Genomic DNA, 23819 nt, shown 5'->3' on the forward strand with positions numbered 1-23819 from the left:
TACCTGCCCTCTATACCCATTTTGTTGAGAGTTTTTATCATGAATGGATGTTGAATTTTGTCGAATGCTTTTTCAGCATCTATGGAGATGATCATATGGTTTTTGTCCTTCTTTTTGTTGATGTGGTGGATGATGTTGATGGATTTTCGAATGTTGTACCATCCTTGCATCCCTGGGATGAATCCCACTTGGTCATGGTGTATGATCCTTTTGATGTATTTTTGAATTCGGTTTGCTAATATTTTGTTGAGTATTTTTGCATCTACATTTATCAGGGATATCGGAGTGTAATTTTCTTTTTTGGTGGTGTCTTTGCCTGGTTTTGGTATAAGGGTGATGTTGGCTTCATAGAATGAGTTTGGGAGTATTCCCTCCTCTTCTGTTTTTTGGAAAACTTTAAGGAGAATGGGTATTATATCTTCTTTGTATGTCTGATAAAATTCCGAGGTAAATCCATCTGGCCCGGAGTTTTTTTTCTTGGGTAGTTTTTTGATTACCGCTTCAATTTCTTTGCTGGTAATTGGTTTGTTTAGATTTTGTGTTTCTTCCTTGGTCAGTCATGGAAGGTTGTATTTTTCTAGGAAGTTGTCCATTTCTTCTAGGTTTTCCAACTTCTTAGCATATAGGTTTTCATATTAGTCTCTCATAATTCTTTGTATTTCTGTTGGGTCCATTGTGATGTTTCCTTTCTCGTTTCTGATTCTGTTGATGTGTGTTGATTCTCTTTTTCTCTTAATAAGTCTGCCTAGAGGCTTATCTATTTTGTTTATTTTCTCAAAGAACCAGCTCTTGGTTTCATTGATTTTGTCTTTTGTTTTATTCTTCTCAATTTTATTTATTTCTTCTCTGATCTTTATAATGTCCCTCCTTCTGCTGACTTTAGGCCTCATTTGTTCTTCTTTTTCCAATTTTGTTAATTGTGATGTTAGACTATTCATTTGGGTTTGTTCTTCCTTCTTTAAATATACCTGGATTTCTATATACTTTCCTCTTAAGACTGCTTTCGCTGTGTCCCACAGAAGTTGGGGCTTTGTGTTGTTGTCATTTATTTCCATATATTGCTGGATCTCCATTTTGATTTGGTCATTGATCCATTGACTATTTAGGAGCGTGTTGTTAAGCCTCCATGTGTTTGTGAGCCTTTTTGCTTTCTTTGTACAATTTATTTCTAGTTTTATGCCTTTGTGGTCTGAAAAGTTGGTTGGTAGGATTTCAATCTTTTTCAATTTACTGAGGCTCTTTTTGTCGCCTAGTATGTGGTCTATTCTGGAGAATGTTCCATGTGCACTTGAGAAGAATGTGTATCCTGTTGCTTTTGGGTGTGGAGTTCTATAGATGTCTGTTAGGTCCATCTGTTCTACTGTGTTGTTCAGTGCCTCTGTGTCCTTACTTATTTTCTGTCTGGTGGATCTGTCCTTTGGAGTGAATGGTGTGTTGAAGTCTCCTAAAATGAATGCATTGCATTCTATTTCCTCCTTTAGTTCTGTTAGTATTTGTCTCACATATGCTGGTGCTCCTGTGTTGGGTGCATATATATTTGTAATGGTTATATCCTCTTGTTGGACTGAGTCCATTATCATTATGTAATGTCCTTCTTTATCTCTTGTTACTTTCTTTGTTTTGAAGTCTATTTTGTCTGATACTAGTACTGCAGCACCTGCTTTTTTCTCCCTATTGTTTGCATGAAATACCTTTTTCCATCCCTTGACTTTTAGCCTGTGCATGTCTTTGGGTTTGAGGTGAGTCTCTTGTAAGCAGCATATAGATGGGTCTTGTTTTTTTATCCATTCAGTGACTTTATGTCTTTTGATTGGTGCATTCAGTCCATTTGCATTTAGGGTGATTATCAATAGGTATGTACTTATTGCCATTTCAGGTTTTAGATTCGTGTTTACCAAAGGTTCCAGGTTACTTTCCTTACTATCTAAGAGTCTAACTTAACTCACTTAGTATGCTGTTACAAACACAATCCAAAGGTTCTTTTCTATTTCTCCTCCTTCATTCTTTATATATTAGGTATCAAATTCTGTACTTTTTGTCTATCCCTTGATTGACTTTGGTGATAGTCAATTTAATTTTGCATTTGCCTTGCAATCTGTTGCTCCACCCTCCCTACCATGGTTTTACTACATCTGGTGACAGCTATCCAACCCTAGAAACACTTCTATCTATTGCAGTCCCTCCAAAGTACACTGCAGAGATAGTTTGTGGAAGGTAAACTCTCTCAGCTTTTGCTTATCTGGAAATTATTTAATCCCTCCTTCAAATTTAAATGATAATCTTGCTGGATAAAGTAATCTTGGTTCCAGGCCCTTCTGCTTCATGGCATTAAATACATCATGCCACTCCCTTCTGGCCTGTAAGGTTTCTGCTGAGAAGTCTGATGTTAGCCTGATGGGCTTTCCTTTGTATGTGATCTTATTTTGGTCTCTGGCTGCTTTTAGTAGTCTGTCCTTAACCTTGATCTTTCCCATTTTAATTACTATGTGTCTTGCTGTTGTCTTCCTTGGGTCTCTTGTGTTGGGGGATCTGTGGATCTCCATGGCCTGACAGACTATGTCCTTCCCCAGATTCGGGAAGTTTTCAGCAACTACTTCCTCATAGACACTTTCTATTCCTTTCTCTCTCTCTTCTTCTGGTATCCCTATAATGCAAATATTGTTCCGCTTGGATTGGTCACACAGTTTTCTCAATATTCTTTCATTCTTAGAGATCCTTTTTTCTCTCTGTGCCTCAGCTTCTTTGTATTCCTCTTCTCTAGTTGCTATTTGATTTATTGTCTCCTCCACCGTATCCAACCTGCTTTTAATACCCTCCATCTTGCTCTTCAATGATTGGGTCTCCGACCTGAATTCATTCCTGAGTTCTTGGATGTCTTTCTGTATCTCCATTAGAATGTTGATGATTTTTGTTTTGAACTCCCTTTCAGGATGAGTCACAAGGTCCATATCATTTAAATATTTCTCTGGAGTTGTATTAACAATTTGACTCTGGACCAGTTTCCTTTGGCATTTCATGTTTGTATATGGCGCCCTCTAGTGTCCAGAAGCTCTATTCTGGAGCTGCTGAGCCCCTGAAGCAACATCGGGGGTTGCAGGGGAGCGGTACTGGTGCCTGGGGGAGGAAAGAGCTGTTCCCCACCTCCTGGCTCCTGTGCCTGTCTGCACTCCCTGAGCCAGTGGGCCGGTCAAACAGGTATGTTTTTGTCCCAGAGCAGCCGGGTATGGATCCCTGCTTTCCACAAGCAGCCGGAATCCCAGTCTCCCCAGGGACTCTGCCTGTATTAAGTTTCCAACCTGGTAGTCATGTGAGTCTCATGAAAGCACCATGAAATGTAGGTTTGTGCTTCCAGAGCAGATCTCCGGAGCTAGGTATTCAGCAGTCCCAAGCCTTCCACTCCCTCCCTGCTCCGTTTGTCTTCCTCCTGCTGGTGAGCTTGGGTGGGGGAAGGGCTCGGGTCCCGCGGAAGCATGGCTCTGGTATTTACCCCGTTCGGTGAGGTCTGCTCTTTTCTCCAGGTGTGTGCAGTCTGACGCCGCCCTCTTTCCTGTTGCTCTCTCAGGATTAGTTGTGCCAATTAAATTTTCTAATTGTATCCAGTTTTCAGAGGAAGCCTCTGTCTCTCCTCTCACACCGCCATCTTTTATCCGTATCTCAGTGGGGAAGATTTTTAAGGCATGAAAGCAAACGTAGAGCTCAACAAGGAAAAATATACATTTAATACTCAACAATTACATGTGTATAAAAACAAAAAGAAATCTAAGGCAGATGACTGTGTGGAAAATATTTGTAAAACATTTAAAGGAGAAATTAATATCCTTTATTAGAGATTATCTAATCAACAAGAAAAAAAAACATTCTCGGTAGAAAAATGGCATAAACAAAGAATGTGACCATATAAAGAAAAAACACAAATGGCCAGCAAAATAATTACCAGCTTTGATGACGATTTTGGGAAAAGAAGTACACTCATTATAATGGAAGTGTAAATTGGCATATTCTTTCTAGAGGATTTTATTGTATGTAGCAAAAGCCTAAAAAATAATTTACTTTTAAAAGTATTCTGAGGCAATAGTAAGAAAGCAAGGATGGTTATAGATGGAATGAGTTCAGTTGATAAGTGCTTGTGTCTGAGTTTTGCAGTCAGAGAAAAGGAGAAGGTTATCTTGGAGTAAGATTGTGAACATTGCTATAAGTACTGTAGGTAATCAACCAGTTTCTTAAAAAAGCAGCCAACACCAATATCTTGCTTTGTAGTCAGCATAAGTATATAAGCAGACTGTTTAGATTCATGGCTTTGTCCAGTAACATTAAATAGATCAGAAGTTGAAGTGGAGAAAATTATTCAAGTGAATGCAAAGGGAAATTTGTGGAAGATTGGATCCAGGAGGCTGTTGACTCTTTCTAGCAGAGCCGTGCTGATGGCCATGAATGCAAGGAGACAGAGGAAGTACACAAATGGTGTATCTGACTAGAATCTAATAGGTGCCCTCTTTTTTGGGGCAGACTTCAGTAGGTATTACCAAGAGAAGTGTTAGCACTCAGTATGACTAGAATCAATTCTGGGTCCTGGCTCTGATGAACTGTGGGAAACAAGGTCTCATTTGGTGAGGCCTGGGTTTGCACTGTATCAACAGAATAACCCTAAACTATAATAATCGCATATTTAACCGTTTTGCCTATTAGCCAGAACTAGTTTCACCAGGTACTTGATTGAAGAGAAAAGGTTTTTCTTTACTTTATATTCTAGCTTATGATTTTAAAACCCTGATCATTTTAATATCTCAGGCATTTTCTATTCTAGACCAGTAGGGCAGGAAACAAATACATTTATAACTCTCTTCATAGGAGGACCTCCATTTTTGCCAGAATCTTTTGACCGAATTCTTCTTGATGCTCCCTGCAGTGGACTAGGACAGAGACCAAACATGGCTTGTTCCTGGACTTTGAAGGAAGTGACATCATATCAACCATTACAACGAAAACTCTTCACTGTGGTATGTGTGAAAGTTAACTTTCACTAGTTTGATGTTTATAAGACTGAGAACAGTGTTCATAGCAGGATTATTCACAATAACCAAAATGTGGAAACAAGCCAAGTTTCCATCAGAGGATGAAAGGGTAAGCAAAATGAGGTGTGTACATGCAGTCAGAATGAAATTAAAACACACACTACAACATGGATGAACTTTGAAAACATACTAAGTGATGTAAGCCTGACACAAAAAGACAAATACTATCTGATTCAATGTATGTGACATAATTAGAAGAGGCAAAGTCATAGAGATGAAAGCAGAAGGGGTTACCAGGGGCTGGAGGGACAAGGAGAATGGGGAGTTATTGTTTAATGGTTACAGAGTTTGAGTTTAGAATGATGAAAGAGTTCTGGAGACAGATAATGGCTGTGGTTGCATGACAGTGTGAATGTATTTAATGTCACTAAATTGTACACTTAAAATGGTTAAAGTGATAAATTTGTTGATAAATATCACACACAAAAAAGGACAATGACCTAGTTTAAATGTAAGGAGCTTCCATGTTGAAAACTTTCTTTTAACTTTTTTTCATTACAGGCAATTGTAGAATTTCTTCACTGAGACCTTTAATGAATTTTGAACATCCTGTTCTATCTTCAAAAAGTCATGGGTTCTTAATATATAGTTACTAATCTGTATAAAGAATTGGGTATAAAATAAATTACTCTTTTTTTATAGGGGTCCTGGATCATCTTAGTATATTAGAAGTGGGAAGTCTAATAGAGGGAAATACATTGATAAAAAGGGGAAGTAGCTGTCCAGTGTAGGATATAGAAGAACCATAAGAACTTTGCAAACGTAGCTAGTCTGTAGTATGATTCAGAGGAAGCCCAAATAGGACATTTGAGGATTTCTCTGCCTTGCAAAAATGATTCAGATTTCACAGAAAATAAGATTGCATTTGATCAAAGATGATTTTATTATTTCCTCTCAGCCCTCTAATTTTAAACACATAGGCTACAACAATAATGGGTACATTATTCAGTCCCTAAAGTTCTCCTTGAGCACATTTCTATGGATCTCTCCTGGTGTATCCTTTAATACACAAAGGTGGCACTGGTAGTAGATTATTCAACTTTTTCTTCCTCTGTACAGTTCCTGAAGAACACAGCCTGGCAGTGAGAACAACAAGCATCAAAAGAGCAGCTTTCCTTACTCCTGAAACCCACTTTGACTTGAGAGTAAAATTAGGATACCGTTTTAAGAAACTTGGTGTTTTGTTCTTTTTGGTCAGAGCAGGAAGAAAATGAAGGCTTCTTAGGAGTAGTTGCATTGATTTCAATGAAAAGGTGACACTGTGTGAGAGAGAATTTAGAACATAGCTGGTATGCTATGTGGCATGGATAGAAATCAGTTGGGGATGTGAACTTTGTAGAGTCAGATGCATCTTGATTGGAACTATGATTCCTCCACATAATGACTGAGTGACCATTTTCGTAGCTGAGAAATGGTCATAACAACTCTACTGAATAGGTTACTCCATTGGAGATCATAACCACACAGGCTAGGGTAATGGTTATAAATAAACAGAGAAAATCCATGCCAAATGTTAAAACAAAAACTGGCACATTGTAATAAAGCTTAAATTTTGATCAACATACTCTAGTTAAGAAAGCACCGGTATATTCTTTCTATATGTATATAGATATATACACACATACGTATATTAAAGATTTTCATTTGAATTTTAAAAATAAAATCTGGGAATTTGAAAAGATAAACCTTAGTTTTATTTGGGACAAATTCAAACTGTGTTTTGTGTAACACCTTATTTTCATATTCATTTATTTACTGGACCTACTGTTGAGCACCTACCGCATATGTACACTAATCTGGATGCTAACAACACAGTCGAGAAAAAACAAACAATCCCTGTCTTTCTTCCGGGGTGTCTGTTATAACTGGGGAGGAAAAGAAACATGAGTAAGTTATGTAGTTTGTTGCAAGGCAACAGTCCTATAGAGCAAACTAAAGGAAGAAAGAGGAATAGGTGTGCTGGATTTGCAGTTTTTCACAAGGTCGTCAGGGAGGACATTGCTGGAAAGGTGACATTTAAGCAAAGATAAAATTATGAACAAATAATGCAGAGAATTAGAAGAGCTTTCTTAGCTCATGCACAGATCCTGAGGTGGGAGTGTGCCAGGTGGGTTCCAGAAGAGCAGAGGCCAGTGTTGGTAAAAGAGTGAGCACAGTGTAGGAGGTGAGGCCAGAGAGGCAGCAAGAGGCCTGCTTTGTGTAGGGGTTTGAAAGCCACTATAAGGGCCTGGGCTTTGACTCCCAAGTGATCATGGAGGGCAGGTAGGGTTTTGAGCTGAGAAGTGCAAGTTTTAACAGCACTGCTCTATTGAGAACAGATGGTAGGAGGGCAAGGGAGGAAGCAGGTAGACCAAGGAGGAGACTAGTAATTCAGGCAAAAGATACGGACCAGAATGATAGTTGTAGAAGTAGCCAAGTTCTAGATATATTTTGAAGGTTGAGCAAATAGGATTTGCTCATGGATGGGGAATGTGAGAAAAAGAGAGGCATAAAGGATAACCTAACATTTGGGGCTTGACTATTGGGAAGGATGGAAATATTTCTCCAGTAGGTTTCAGAGGGAAGATAGGAGTTTAGTTTGCACATGTCAGATTTGATAGTAGAAATATTGAAAAGGCAATTGAATATGAGAGTATGGAATTCAAGAACTGTAAATTTTTGTTTTCCACATCAAAAATGGTATCTAAAGCAGTGAAACTGAATGATGGTATTTGGGAAAGTCTTGATTTAAATGAACTATAACAGCTCCAAGATAATGAAATGTATCTGGTCTGGAACATTTAATTAGATATAAAATCCAGTCATACAGAACATCATTTTATTTATCCCAAACACTTGAAAGACACCACACAGAAATAAAATCCCTTAAAATATTTATTTGATCTCAGGTACGTATAATTTTATCACATTTTCTTTAGGCAGTTGAGCTGCTGAAGCCGGGGGCTGTGCTGGTTTATAGTACATGCACAGTCACACTGGCAGAAAATGAAGAGCAAGTTGCCTGGGCCCTCAGAACATTTCCTTGCCTTCAGCTTCATCCCCAGGTAAGAACCATTTGGTTTTCTCTGTGTAATCTAATAAATCACAGAAGATGAAGCATGGTGATAAACACAACATGTTATATGAAGAAATATGTCTGAAATAGTGCAAAAACAGGAATGTTTCTCCAATTATGTCCATTTTAGACTGCCCAGAGTTTTCATATCTGGAGTTTGTCCCTGTCTTCATTCCTTGCCATTGTGTTAAAATGCCAGAGAGCCATATTTGTTATGTTTCTTTCACTTGTGACTCTTGTTCATGTTATTTGTTTCCAGAAAGTTGGGGGTACTTTTCACCTAGCAGTCCTAGATTTTTCTTATATGGAAAATGTTGAGCATTTTTTCTTAAGTCACACCAAAGCCCAAACAGGTGTTAATAATGAGGATATCAAAAGACTAGTCAAGAGGAGAAGAAATGGCCCAAGATTACTGCTGCTTTATGGTTTCTTATATAAAATATGTAAAATTTAAAAAGTTTCCTTGTACTTTATCTACCAGTCTTTCTGTTATGGTTTTTATTAAGACTATACTTATGACTAGATTTTTAACTCATGATGTTCAAGATTAATTTTAAATCTGAAATAATGCTCACATTCATTCAGGTACATTGGATGTCTAATTTCAGTACCTTTCTATACGAACTCTAGTTAGGTAATACATAAAAGGCAATTTGGAGAGGTTTCTTGACTCAGAATTTAAGGCAATATATTTTAGACAAAAGGGAGACTATGGAATTCACTTTGTGTGTGTGTGTGTGTATACATACACTCAATGTATATCTAAAATAGATGGAATTTTTTCCCCCATGGGTTAATAAGCAATAGGTTTCCAGACATAAATCTAAGGAAATAAACCTTTAACAATATAGATACTTGTCTGTGAAATGGTGACTTAGGATTATGGATCTTTTGCAGTACTGGTTTGCAAGTATCACTCAATTCCTAATGAATCTGTATTCCTGTGAACTAATGATATAGCCTTTATTATCTCTTCCTGATGGATTTGAGTACATTTAAAACAACAAAAAAGCGAACTTATATCATCTAATTGTTATGGATCAGAAAGAGGCAACTTTAGAGGCCCAGAGTCAGATAAATAAAACTAAATTTTTATCCATTGCTGTTCTGATAAAAATGTTCCATTTATTGAGTGCCCACTCTATGCCAGGCATGATACCACCTTATTTAGGACTCAGTGAATATCTTATCTGTCTGTAGATGAGCAAAGAGTAGGTCACACAGCTTAAGTGTGGCAGAGTTGTGATTTAAATCCATGTGTTTCTAACTGAAGCTCAGGCCTTTTGAAATGTTATGGTATATGATAAGCATGTGGGGGCCATAAGAGCTGCTCCCTCATCAGATGACAATAGACTGTTTTGCCACTCAACTACCCAGAAGAACAGCATGGGCATTCCATAAAATAAAAGGTATTTACTCATTGTTCTATTTTTGGAATTTGTGGTAGCTATAACTCAATTCTTTCTCTCAACTGACATTGTACACAGGCACACTTACTAATTATAGGATGTTCATCCATATTTATTCATTTTCTCCAAACAGGAACCACAGATTGGAGGAGCAGGAATGATGGGAGCTGGCCTCTCACTTGAACAACTGAAACAGCTGCAGCGATTTGATCCATCTGTTGTGTCATTACTGGACACTGACATTGATTCTCTCAGAGATGCCGTAACAGGAGACATGATTTGGCTGGCAAATAAGGATTGTATAGGTTTTTTCATTGCAAAATTCATAAAAGGCAAATGCACATAGGAGAAGGATCTTTAGAAGTGAAATTCCAAACATAGGTGTTTTTTTCCTTAAACTGTTGTCGAGCTAAGTGATTGATGTCATGATTGCTAAGGACACAGAAAACATTGCTAGCTTTTTCACCAGGGGTTAAGAGACTTGCTCGAGACTGCTTCATAAGGAAGTAGTTGGGAGTGATATGAGATTGCATTTTGTGTTTTTAAAATACTTTTTTTTGTATTGATTTAGCAGAGTATAGAGAAAAGGAGATGCCTACAGATGTCTGGAACATATTTTCATTTGGGGTCTTGTGTTTTAATTTGTAAAGAATGCAAGTCATATTTTAATGTTAAAATTGGTCAGTCTAACAAAAGGAATAAAATATTTGGTTATAAAAAAAGGCTTTCTGTTCCTGAATTCCTAAGTAGTAGTTCCTTAAGAATTCAGGGAATGGGAACTGTAACATTTTCCATGTGCCAGTAACTGAGCTGAGTATTTTGCCTGCTTACCATTTGGTAAACTGCCTTTACTATGTTCGCCTTTTTTTCATCATTTTAAAGTAAAAACTATCATGAATATTTTCTTTACTCTGTAGATCAAAAATATGAAAGTACTGCATAATTTGGGTGCCTCTGATCATCTATTAGAACACATCATGTGAGTTATTAGAGATGTGACCTGTGGGGAAAAGTGGCTTCTCATTCCTGGGAACTGGCCTGGCACTTCCCACTAGGTTTTGGTGTTCTCATATTGAGCATGTTTCACAGAGCACCATCAGACAAAGCAACTGTGACCATGATAATAGGTAAGACAAAAAAAGGCCACTTGGTAATTAAATCTGAAATCAGATAAAAATGTTATCACCCAAGCACACATCCCCCTATAGTGGCCAAAGTGACTTAAAAACAATTATGAACTTAAGTTTACTTCATCCTGCTTTTTAGATAAGGTATATTAAAATATGCACTACCCAGCTATAAGTCAAAGGCTGTCTATCTCATGTAGTTAAATACATGTTTTGTTAACTTTCATTCAACTCACCCAAAACCTCCTGAGCATGGGGCACATAAAGTGGACAATTGGAAAGAATTGCCTAATGTTTTTTTTCCCCCTCATAGGTTTCTGTTACGAATTTATTGTATCCGTCAAGATTGCAAGGTCTCTCGGGTCAGTTAAGATCTTTTAGAAGGCCTTTTATTTGAAGAAGCCTTTCCTGAGCACTCTTCTCTGAAGTGGTTAGACTCTTTCTCTGTGCCCCTGGTAGCCTAGTGCCATACTGCTCTCATGGCACATACCACATTCTAGTTTATCAGGTAAGCCCCTAGTACCAACCGTCAGACAGGAAAGCCCTGGAGGAAAGAACTCTGTCTTTTCCTGCCACTGCTTCAGAGCAGACCATCAGTATGTGCTTACTGAATCAGGGAAAAGGTACTTCTTCAGCTCCTTGAGATCCAAAGTGGCTGACTCCTTTACATCCATCCTTCTGTCTTATGTCCCGTAGATGTCATTTGACTTAAGGGAGAACACTGTTCCCCTGTGGTACTGCTAATTCTAGTGCTCAGAACACTTGCCCAAACTTTAAATATGTTGTGAAAAATCCACAGAATCCCTTTCTTCTCATGCTTTCTGCAAAGCCTTATGGAACGAATATGGTAGAGAGGTGCTGAATAGCAACTGTATTTTTGATTACCACCAACAAATAACAAAATATAAGCAATTCAGGCAAAACAGAAGAAAAATACTTGCATGTTGAAAACAGGATAAAGAATATTGTTAAATTTCCTCTTTTGATATAGACATTTTCAGTGGGTTTCTTTCCTTGAAAGAATAAGGCAAATTGGGAAAATAAAGCATTCAATCTTATTAAAAGACACACATTTAAGAAAAAAAATACAATAAAAAGGAAAAAAATCAGGGAAATGTGGAAGAAAATCAATATATTATCTTTTAACATAATTTAGTCTTTTAGATATTTCTGTGGAACAGAAAAAGCATTTTAATTCAACATCCTGTATCACATTATAGCTTAAATAGAGTGAAGTACAAATAGTGAAAAATATAATTTAGCCAAAATTATACCACTGGCCCAGAACTATCTAGTTACCTGTTTTCTCTGTGTGATTCTTGATGTATTCAAAAGATGAGAGTATCCAAGACTAGCAGCATTACTCATTGAGCAAAGGGACAGGGTGAGGATTAACTTTGAAATCAAGGTAGATCTTTGTTATTAAATTGAACAGTAAAATTGAAAATCTGAATCACAAATCAGAGTCAAGGTGGAAGGAAGTTAACTCTGCTGTGTGTGGGAAGTGGCATTGAATATTTAACATAATCTCAACTATAACGATCAGCCCTAAAATAGCAATTAATACAACTAATAATAAACAGCACAGAAGCCAGCTCTTTTATATGAATGACTTCAAACTAGCTGACAGTGAATATTTACCAGGAATGCATAGCAGACCATGTTAAAAATGTGTCATTGTTCCAAAGTACAATGACTGAGACAGCCTACATTGAGCAGCACCTTTTGTAACAGCAGTAGAGAAAAAGCATAGGAAAAATTAAAATGGTCTGACAAAACACCAGAACTACTTAAGCACATTTCCAGCATTTTCTAGGATGACTACAAAAGTCATGATTCTACGAGTAGGTTAAGATGAAGCCTTTGCTGTGTGAAAAGACTGTAATTTTACATTCCAGAAGCCAGTAAAGCTCCCATTGTCCTTGGGACTATTTCATTTACACATATACACTGTTTACACATATGCCCACTATACACTTTCACATATAGGTGCTTTAGTGTCAAATCCTGCAATACAGTTTTTTGAGGAATATTCTGATTTGGACTAATGGGTGTTTCACAGTAAAGTGAGAAGCTAAGAATCCAGGTACAAAATTTTAAAAATGGAATCCATTTGCATGACTGTTTGAAAGGGATTAGTGGCAGCAGCAAGTAAGACAGACCAAACACATCAAGAATTTAAATTTTCCAAAGTCAATAATTGGGATGGACTTTCTTGTAGGAAAGGATGATGATCAGCAACATCTTAGTGTGATGAAAAGTTTATCAAATTAACATTAACTGGAGTACAAGGTTTCCCATGATGTGAGTATTTTACATCAAAAATGTATATATATTACAATTACTGTTTTTATATTCAATAAATTTATGTCACTAGTACAGAGCTAATTAGCAAATAGGTTGAGGGACATGTTTCATGTATTAGCTTATGAAACATTACATAACTCATTTTTAAAACTGAATTTTCTTTTGGGGAGAGGGGAAATGAGTTTAAAAGCAAAACAACAGATTAATTTATGTAACAAAATAATAATAATTACATAATGCAGAGATCTGAAGTTAGGCAATTATAGGTGGGCATTTTCCAGGGACAAACTCAAGTGCTAGGTACAAGCACACCTAATACTGTCTTACCTCTCCAGTCATAACTGGACAAAATTTTCCATTAGGAGACATGGAGGAGGTTTCAGCCTCAGAGTGACAAACATTTTATAAGCTGTGTACAGTGGTATCATTGAGGCTTGCACATAGAATCTTCTGGGTTCATGTAGGAAGATATTCCTAACATTCTGTTTACTTCAAGTCACCTCATTTTGCCCTGATTACTTCTGAAGAGCAGAAAATTTGGTTATAAGAAGCACTTCTAGGTTTTAACGAACACTGTTGGAGTTGGTGGTGGGGGGTGAAAGGACAGTAAACTGGGGGATAAACAGGAACAACAGGCAAGGTTAGAAAAGGAAGTGGGAGAAGGTAGAAAAATTTATTTCCCCATGAAATAGATCTACAAGCGTGTAAACGTTTCATACTAAAACACTCGAACACACAAAGATTGTACAGTTCCAGTGAAACACTCACAGTTAAAAATTGCCTGTATTTTTACTCTCTAGGAGCAAATACAAGGAGCCAGCAGATGAATGCTTTCCCAGTCGCCTTTGGCAGCAAGCTTCCTCACATTCCCTGACTGCTCAAGGGATCAGCAAAACAACACGTAGCACAATCAAGTACAAAGCCAGGTGGGTGGAACTCTAGATCTCAGTCTAATTTCTTCATTCGTGTTCATTCAGATTCATCTCAGCCACTCTACACACAGACACACATGCCTGCAGAGTTCCAGCTCGTATTCTCCAGTGCAGTGGCAAGACACTAGCTACTAAGAATGTGTCACAATCAGTGTGAACTGCATGGATTAGAACAACCTTGGAGTTTGGTTATATTTACTGTAATTTATGGTCAAAATTATAACTTACAAGGATGGTAAAACATTCAGAAACCAACCTGTTTCAAGTCAAGCAAGCACACGTATTTACAGTATGTACAGACTTCCTACTAGAATGGGGATGAGTGACTAGACGATGTTATTACAAATTTCCTGAATGTGGGCATTTCTAGTCCCTGGAATTCATAAAGCAAATCTGCTGACTTGGCATTAAGACTCTAAAATAGTGTGATCAAACTGATATATATATAATATATAATTATAAGAAGGTGTTTGCAGAAATAACATTTACAAACTGTCTATACAGTACACAGTACTAGTACATAGAAAATAGATTCTAACTTTATGATCCCCTTTGTGTAAGGCAAGACTGAATCTGTCCCCAAATTTAGTCAGCCAGAGGTACAAGCAAGAAACAGTGGTCCATGGATGAGTGAGTATGCAGATCAGGTGCCTACATATTAAAAATCTGGAGAATCAAAAAATTCCACTTTTTTTCTTAATCTGGGCCAATTCTGGCTTGCTGGATACAGTAACTAAATTTTGAAAATGTAAGTATGTTCCTTAAAATACTAATGCCACCTGGATGGCAGATTTTGTTCAAATGGCAGCTATCCCAGACAAGCCCAGTATACAACCAGAGGACTGCAGCCATATTAGGTGAATTTATATAGCGCTTACAAAAGGAAAAAAGTATTATGAATACTCTATTTCATGCTATTGCTATTCAAGCAACAGCAATACAGAATATACAAGACAGATCACATGTGACTGCAATGCAGACCCCAAAGATTTAGTTTGAGAGTGGTGGTATACAAGACTAAAAAAAACAAAACGAAACACAAAAGGGCTAAAGTCATTGGCAGATATAGACATCCCTGTTCCACTCCCCAGCCTCATTCCGTTTTTTGGAGATCCCTTCATCCTTGTCACAGTAGTGATCCTTGGATTTGTGCCTGCTTCGTGGCCTGTTGCTTTCATTGTGGTCCTGCTCGCGATCCAGGTCCCGGGAACGGTGCCGAGACTCCCTGTGTCTGTGCTCACTGCTCCCATGGGGCTCATCTCTGTGGCTGTGGTCATGATGTGGGGCGTAGTGGTCATGTGGGGAATCTTCCTTTGGCTCCACATAGGCAGAGTCTCGACTCTCCCGGGTTTCTGAGTCAAAGGTCTCTTGCCTGGAGAGGACTCGATTTGTACCACTGCGATGGTTGTGGTGCTGTGCAGAGGAGGAGGAACGGTGCTGGGCTTTCCTGACTGGTTCCAGGCAGGGGTCTTCTTCAGCTTGGGAAGAGGAACAGGCAGGAGCAGAGCGATCAGTCCTCTGAGCACTGTGAGAACCCTGGTGGTGAAAGGAGCCGAGCAAAAAGAATGAGTGTGTTACAAAGGCAAGTCCATCCTTCAGAGCATTTAAAATGCTGAAATGAAATACAACCTAGTGCAGCTACTTACTCTTTTGATAACATCCAGTGGCATTTATACTAAGGTTTATACTTATTATATTGGACTCTAATTTCTAACTGCCTAGAAAAGTGCACAGAGTAACTTTTTTTTAATGAAGGAGGGAGGGCATTCTTTAATATGTTCTCTTGTGGTACAAAAACAAACCTTTGGAATTTTCAACACAGGTGTGTATATGTCACCACCAACATTTGAATACCCTGTGGGGAGATTAAAAAGCCTTTCAATTTTGGCTTAAGGTATTAAAGGGGAAAAAAAGCACTGGTATTAATATAGTAACTCATTAATAACCACAACCCTATGAGATAGGACATGGGACAATTATGCCAGCCACAGGAGATAGGCTGTGGTCTGTATTCCTAAGGCAGGGAGCAGATAAGGAACTCTCCAAAGTTTTATATACCTGGCAAGAGGTAGAGCTGGAATTTGAAACCACATGGTCTGATTTCAGTCTGTGGTGCTTAACAGGGATAGAAGGTGCATAGCAGGTTCTATCCCTGTTTTACAGAGCATGTAGTTGGGAGTTTTAAAGTTTATATATGTTTGTAATATGTAATTGTTTCCTCTGCATTTCTTACAAGTACAAAACTCAAGTGATTCAGTGTGTGGCTCAGCTTGGAATAAGCAGTGCATGTCAGGGCTTGGATCCCAGCGATGTGACATGAGGTGGCCCATTTTCTAGCCCAGAAAAAGGAGCCCTTACCTGTGAATTAGAGGCTTGAGTTGGGCTGACAGGTAGAGTTGAAGTGGCTAAGGTGCGGCTAAGGAGAGGGTTGAGGAGGGTGCTGCTGGGAGGGTGGGTGGCCTTCCAATAGGCCTCCAGATAGTCAGCAAGGTGCTCACATGCATCCTCGAGCTGGTTCTCATCCAGGATCACATCAAACAGCTCCTGCAGAGGCAAGCATTGCACACTTGAACCAGCCCAGTACTGACTGTGTGTCACATAAACACACACTCATAAAAGGACGCTGACTGTCCTATTTAGTTAAATGTAAGTGTCTAGACCACTTGATATTTAACCAGTATCAATGACCAGAAAGTGAAGAAAGGTACAAGTTGCTAAGGACTTGGCAGAAAAGAGAGGTATATATAAAGAATCCAATCTGAGCAGTACAGCAAGGAGCCTGTATTTGACATGGTCCAAAACTTTAAAATAAGACTTCTTTTAGCTTCTGCTATGCCTGCACTAAAAAACAAAACAAAACAAAATTTAGAAGAATCTATAGGCCCAAAGCATGGTATGTAAATCAGGGACTAAAAGTAGATTCTAATACCTGAATATAGTTCTAGGTCACTGATTATTTAGAAATTTGTTTTTACATGATCTCATATCAATTGCTCAGACAGATTTCGGAGCTGGCAACTTGCCTCCCTATGCTTAGAAGTAAATAATAAACCAACCCCAAATCTATTTTTCAAACCAAACATTTGAAACCACAATCTCATTCCACTTAAACTGAGGTTACCACAGAGTTACTGTAGCTTTTGGTAGGCTATGGTCTTGATCTAGACACATACTAGGGCAGGAGGTGGGAAGAAATAACCACTGCTAGGTATAGAGAATGATTCTCTATCCCAACAGCTGTTGACCTGTCTGGTTGTTGGTTTTCTTAAAATACAACGCCAGGTCTGATGTCTTCAAGTGGATTATACTACAGAGATAGAAATGACTTACTGGAGGACACTGAGCCAGTTTATCAGCTGCTACCATTTGGACATTGAGGTGTTTTGCTTGAGATTTCCCTCGAGATTTTATTAACCTTTGTAAAACCTGTAAAAGATAAGATTTAACAGAAGAATATCTGCAGATATAAAAAGGTTCATTAGCCACGCCTTTCTCTGGGGTCCCTTACAACTGGTTTATAGTAGATTGAGCTGTAAAATATATGTAAGATTATCTGTGAAATTAAATCTCAGTTGAAAGCTTTAAAAAAAGATAGCTAGCAGTTATCAAACTTTGTTTTTAAAAATTGAGTAACCCCAAAGAGCTTTTGCTTATCTGGACTATATCTGAGAAATTTAAACATTTACAATAAAAATGTTACATATTAGCATATATTATTTTAATAAAAAAATAGCTACATTGTTTGCATATTTCTGTAATGTCTGGGTTCGTAGAAGGTATGTCTCCTATCTGCTTCTAAGTATAAACTGATACAGTGCAGTTTTCATTGAAATATGTGAAGGAAATCCAGCCTCCTATAGATAATTCAGAAAAGAATTTAGTAGCAGTTTTAGGTAATTGTTGATACTATCTTAAACTCAACAAGTGGTAGTTTTTAAACACTGTGTGTTAAGTGTTCACTGCCATGTGAAATCTGAAACTGTATCAACAAATGTTTCTCACTCTTAACATTAAAATCTACTGGTCTATTGTAAAGTTGGAACATCGTGACTTGTAACATTATTAATCATTTGGAAATAATAGTTCATTGAGTTCTTCAGGTCTCTCAAATATTTGTATATTAAAACACCAGGTTTCCTGAGTTTTATTGTTTACAAATGCAATTAGTTATTTTGAAGACCTACCAAACCCAATTTTGAATGAGTATACCATGTCAGTTCTTTCAAATAAAAATATGGTGTTCTCTATAAAAAAGTGGTTTGTTTAGTTTACAACTTGAATCATTACACCAGTGCCTATGCTTAGAATAACTAATTTTGGTATGCAGCTGAAAAACTTTTAATGTGTTACACAGAATACTAAAAAGGCTTGTACTTAAAAGTAATTTATCAATTTACTATTTCATCAGGACATTCTTAGTGAAAGTGGGTTATGGCTTTTGTTCTAAAATACGAGTACATGGTGGTGGAGAATATAACTGCTAGTAATGTCTAGTAGCAGTCTTGACTTATGCTTAGACACTAGCAATTTTAACCATCAGGGCAAATATCATAACAGTGAAAAATCTCTTAGTTTTATTATGGGAAGAGTTACACCTTCTGTACTGTCTGCAAGTGTCTTGGAACCTCCATGGACCACACTTTGGTAATTGCTGTTTCAGGCATAAAACTAGTAACTAGGCTTTGCTTATATGAATCTTAAATTTTTTGACTACTGTTTCTCTTTGATTTTAGTAAAGTTTGATTATCCTACTTACCTTAGGAGAAGAAATCTTCACATATACTATAATAGGGGCCAAAGAGGTTTTACTAAGTTGAGCTGGATGATTAATAGTGTCTGCATCAAGGACTACCAGTTGCAACGTTCTGGCAAGTTCAAAAATCCTTTCGATTTCACTCTGAACTTCCGCTATAAAAGGTTAAGCAGAGTCTTATTACTTAAGGTAGAATATATATTTTTTTAGATCAAATTGAGATAAAATAAAATGGAACACTATTTCTTCAGAAGGAAGGCAGGCAGGTCAGCCACAAGATTAATGTTTACAGGTAATAAAGCTGGTAAAAGGTATCCTTTGGAAAGAGCTGTTTCTCCAGACACCTATAGAATTCAGAGAATTCCTCTTTCAACTAGCTGTAAGATTTATTTCCAGTACAACACTGTGTGTGAGAGCTGAAATTTTTGGCTCTCTTGGCTGACTTATTTTTTGTGCTATAAAACTTCACTATGAAATCATTTCATAAAAACTTTATAAAGTATCTTTCATGTGTTTCTTTCTGACCACTTACCCTAACAATCATCCCAGCCTTTCCTTTACTGCATGGGCTTAATCTGGTTTTTTATCTCCTATTGGTATGCTTTTTTAAGTATGTTTACTAACAAGATGCAATACAACCTAAAACAGGAGAGATATTAAGAGTATCTATAACAAACTTATCTGGAAACACTTTTCATATTTTCTACCAACAGAAGAACGATCTCACAACATTTGTGTCTCAAAAATGCAGTTATCTATTAGAGGCAGCACTACAGAAATCCAAACTATAAGAGAAAACTTAAGTGTCAAGCATCTAAGAATCTATTTGAAGGCCAAGAAAATGTTATTCAGTTCATTTATTTCTCCATGATTTCCCCAGACTCTAAAACAGAACTGTTCCATGGAATTTTCTGTGATGATGGAAATATTCTATATATATTAATGCTGTCCAGCTGCTAGCCACATGTGACTGTTGAGCACTAGAGCAACTAAATTTTTTTAATGAAATAGATAAAAGTTAAATACACAAAAGCTACTGTAGTAAGCAGCAAAGGTCTATAACATAGTATGTGGCTTGCAGTGCCCACTGTAGTAATGGAGAGCCATATCCATGAGACTGTTAGGCCTGGAAAATGCCTTTTAATTCCTCTTAAGCATTTGGATGCATGCAAAAAATTCCTGAAGGTAATTTTAATATATTTTTCCATAAAAGGCAAGTCAGTAATCGCCTACCTCACAGGGTTATGACTAGACTACAGCTAACAACATAGTCAGTGGTAAAAAGCTGAAGCTTTTCCTTTAAGATTGGGACTAAGACAAGGATGCCCACTACTACCACTTTTATTCAATATAGTACTGGAAGAGATAAAGTAAAACTCATGACATAGAATTGTAGATGACATATATATAGAGAGCCCTAAAGACTTCGCCAAGCATTGTTAGAACAAATTCAGTAAAGTTGCAGTATACAAAATCACTATACAAAGAACACTGCGTTTCCATAACTAATAATGAAGTATCAAAAGGAGAAGTTTAAAAAATATCCCATTTACAATTACATAAAACAAGAAAATATCTAGGAATAAATGTAAGTTAAGGAAGTGGAAAAGCTGTACATTGAAAACTATAAGATACCAATGAAAGAAACTGAAGATGACACGAATAGAAGATATTCCATGCTCAAACACTGGAAGCATTAATAAAATTCCCATACTACCCAAGTGATCTACAGATTTGGTACAGAATCTTTTTACAGAAATAGAAAAAAAAATCTTAAAATTTGTATGGAACCACAAAAGACCTGGAGTAGCCAAAGCAATCTTGAGAAATAATAACAAAGCTGGAGATACCACACTTCCTGATTTTAACCTATTACAAAGCTATATGGTAAAACAGTAAGGTATTGGCATAAAAACAAAAAGAACAATGGAACAGGGAGTCCAGAAATAAGCCCATGCGTACATGATCAATTAGTTTATGACAAAGGTGGCCAAGAACATACAATGGAGAAAAGTCTCTTCAATAAATATTAATGGCAGAACTGGACAGCCACAAGCAAAAGAATGAAACTGGGGCAAAAGAATGAAACTACACATAGGAATCAACTCAAAATGTATTAAACACTTCAACATAACACCTGAAACCATAAAACTCCTAGTATAAAGCAGGTGGTAAGCTCCTCGACATAGGTCTTAGAGATAGTTTAAGTGTCTGATACTGTAAATCACTATACAAAAAAATAACTAAATTTTCTGATAAAGCAAAAGCAACAAGAACAAAATAATGTGGGACTATATCAACCTAAAAAACTGTACACCAAAGGAAGCAACAAAATGAACAGGTGATCTACTAAATGGGAGAAAATATTTGCAAATCATTTATCTGGTAAGGGGTTAATATCCAACATTTATAAAGAACTCAACTCTAAAGTAAAAAAAAAAATCAAAAACATCTTAATAAAAAAAATGGGCAGAAGATCTGAATAGACATTTTTCCACAGAAGACATACAGTGGCCAACACGTACACAAAACGGTGCTCAACATCACTAATCTTCAGAGAAGTGCCAGTCAAAACCAGAGTGATTTATCACCTCACATGTGTTAAAATGGCGAATATCAAAAAGACAAGTTTTGGTGAGGATGAGGAGAAAAGGGAATCCTTGTGCACTCTTGGTGGGAATGTAAACTGGTGAAGCCACCATTGAAAATGTTGACCATGTGACCCAGCAATTCCACTTCTGGGTATTCAAAGGAAATGAAAACACTAACTTGAAAAGATATCTGTACCCCCATGTTAACTGCAGCCCAGTAACAATGGGCTTGAACAATATCAGCCATTCTCAAACTTCAGCATACAGTAGGATCACCTGGTTTTTTTAACAGAGACCAGAGGGCCTTTAATGCTGTATGGTTTGAGAACCACTGGACTAGATGATCACTCAGGTTTGTCGTCCAAGTTACTCAGTCCCTGGTGCAGTATCAATGATTAGCTTGAATTGAAACTGTTAATGAAGCATTTCTAGATGCACATGCAGTTTTAAGAAATTATAATGTAAAGAGATCACTTGTACCCTTTATGCAGTTTCACCAATGGAAACATCTTGCAGAAATATAGTGCAATATCACAATAAGGATAGTAATACAATCTGCTAGTTTATTCAGACTTCCTCATGTACTTGGGTGGATGTGTGTATTTAGCTCTATACAACTTTTCACATGTGTAGGTTCATGTGTATCCACCATCACAATCAAGAACGTAGTTCCATTACCACAGTGAGTGACAAATTTATTAAATTATCTAAGCTGGCTCTGCGACTGGGTTTAAAATACCAAGTGGAAAACATTATCTTACCACTTCTGTTGCTAACACACAAAGCAAGTGCCTTTCCTTACTCTGCACAGTTGTAACTGTTGCCACGTGCACAGCTCAGTCTAGCTTTGGCTTCCCTTACTGTTTGAGCTTTTCAATACTTTCCCACTTTTGGTACATAGATTTTTGCCATCTTGTGGTACAAACATGTACCATGACCAACATATTTGTGTATAAATGGGTACAGAGATGTACCATATTTCCCTACATTGATCTGTCCCTGGAATACTGCTTTGGGTAAAACCAAACCATAATTGAAGACTGTATAAATTTGGGCATTTTAAAGAAATTCCAAGATAAATCTTTTTGTAAAGCACTAATGTGATCATCTTAATTCATTATTTTTTGAAGTCTGGATTTGGAATTGGCACATAACTATCATTATGCCCTTTACTATCCAAATTGAAGTAGTGTTTTTATTTCTAAGAGTATAATGCTCTTTATTTGCATTTACCAAGTTTAGAAGTAGGAATAACAGCTAATATAAATGTTTTAAATTATGCTAATACTACAAATGATAAAAAAGGTTAGAACTCTCATTAGCCTGAATCAAGCTGTCTATACATGCAATAAAGTCCTGTACCACCCTAGCTATCTAAGTATGTCCCTAAAGCTTCACATTTTTTTCAGGGTTTTCTTTTTCTTCATATCATACAGTGGTAAATTAGCATAAATTAGTACTCCAAGAGCAATGTACTGTGCTTTTGCCTGTGCAGAAAATCTTTTCTAAAACTTGGGCAAAAAACAAATGCTTCCTTTTTGTGTTACCTCTTCAATGTACTGGCTCTTTAAGCCTTTCTGAAAGAAAGAAAATTGCTGCAATTGGTCTAATCTATTAAATTTGAGGTAAATTTTCTAATTTAATTCTTTTAAATATATACAAGAAAAAAAGATGCTTTTAAAATAATCTCCCCATGTTCACCCCAACTACCTATAGATCAACAGAAGTTCCAGGCTAATAAATAATGCTTTAAAGAAGTTCTTAGTAGGTGTCCCTGCCCAAAACTCAGTCCATTGTTTACCTTTCCTCCAAAACACATTCCCTAGCTGCTCACAAATACTGAACATAAGCACTAATCTTACTTAGCCCTTTGAAGTGTTAACACTTAAAAAAAATAACATAACATAGAATCTATCACGCAGACTTACAAATTGGTTTAAAGAGTTAGAAAATTGACTTTAATATAAGCAAAGATTTTAGTGTTGATACTTTAATACAGGTATTTTATCCTCTTATGGGGCAATAAAGTAGCAATCATTCTCCTTCCCCCAAACTTTAATATATCCTTAATGTCAGCAAAACTATAGCTCAAAAGTATACCACAATAAAGAACTTGTTGGCTCTGGAAAAAGCATCAATTTGTGATGTACAACAAACAGTGAATACAAAGCCACTTTCCAAGTTTGCATGAACACAAAGTTCATAAAATTGCAGGTGGGGGGGCAGGCAGTGTCAAAGACCATCCACATACCCAATAATTTTTTTACTAAGCACTTACTTTGTGCCAGTCACTGCAGTATGTACTGGGGAAGTAATGATGAGCCAGTAGAGATCCAATCCTGAACTCACAGGGCTTATAAACGAGTGAGAAAAACATTAATAGTGCACCACCTCAGTGAATGTAAAATGACAGCTCTTCAAGCAATACAAAGGCATGAGTTGGGAGGGAAGTGCATTCAAAGCAGGAGGAAGAGCAGGTGCAAAATGCTCCATGGCAGACAGAAGGCCTGAGTGAGACAATGTTATGGGTTGAACTGTTGCCTCCCACAAAGAAAAAAGAATTCGCACGTTCA

General features: G+C 37.1%; 2 protein-coding genes and 2 long non-coding RNA genes across 18 annotated transcripts in view; 3 read left to right on the plus strand and 1 right to left on the minus strand.

The window, feature by feature from the left end:
• The window catches only part of NSUN6 (NOP2/Sun RNA methyltransferase 6), a 63450-nt gene extending 52278 nt beyond the window's left edge, over positions 1-11172 (plus strand). For 4 of the 5 annotated variants that reach the window (XM_036881163.2, XM_036881172.2, XM_057498251.1 and 1 more), the window contains 3 exons: positions 4849-4997; positions 7991-8116; positions 9670-10258. In XM_036881163.2, the coding sequence (XP_036737058.1) occupies positions 4849-4997; positions 7991-8116; positions 9670-9882 (488 nt within the window). In that variant the 3' untranslated portion in view covers positions 9883-10258. Of the gene's footprint in view, positions 1-4848; positions 4998-7990; positions 8117-9669; positions 10664-10976 lie in introns of those variants that run through there. The other variant, XR_008996372.1, reaches the window with a different exon arrangement.
• A 5-nt stretch (positions 11173-11177) lies between these two features.
• The window catches only part of LOC130682918 (uncharacterized), a 50283-nt gene continuing 37641 nt past the window's right edge, over positions 11178-23819 (plus strand). The window contains exon 1 of the long non-coding RNA XR_008996373.1: positions 11178-13896. This is a non-coding gene — a long non-coding RNA (uncharacterized LOC130682918). The remainder of the gene's footprint in view (positions 13897-23819) is intronic.
• The window catches only part of CACNB2 (calcium voltage-gated channel auxiliary subunit beta 2), a 419726-nt gene continuing 409987 nt past the window's right edge, over positions 14081-23819 (minus strand). For all 11 annotated transcript variants that reach the window (XM_036881156.2, XM_036881150.2, XM_036881148.2 and 8 more), the window contains 4 exons: positions 18659-18810; positions 17233-17328; positions 16261-16446; positions 14081-15438 (listed from right to left, as the gene is read on the minus strand). In XM_036881156.2, the coding sequence (XP_036737051.2) occupies positions 14956-15438; positions 16261-16446; positions 17233-17328; positions 18659-18810 (917 nt within the window). In that variant the 3' untranslated portion in view covers positions 14081-14955. The remainder of the gene's footprint in view (positions 15439-16260; positions 16447-17232; positions 17329-18658; positions 18811-23819) is intronic.
• Positions 15435-17944, plus strand: LOC130682919 (uncharacterized). Its single transcript, XR_008996374.1, has 2 exons — positions 15435-16292; positions 17185-17944. It is a non-coding gene; the product is annotated as an uncharacterized LOC130682919 (long non-coding RNA).

The sequence above is a fragment of the Manis pentadactyla genome, chromosome 3 (genome assembly GCF_030020395.1).
Source record: "Manis pentadactyla isolate mManPen7 chromosome 3, mManPen7.hap1, whole genome shotgun sequence".
Taxonomy (NCBI): domain Eukaryota; kingdom Metazoa; phylum Chordata; class Mammalia; order Pholidota; family Manidae; genus Manis; species Manis pentadactyla.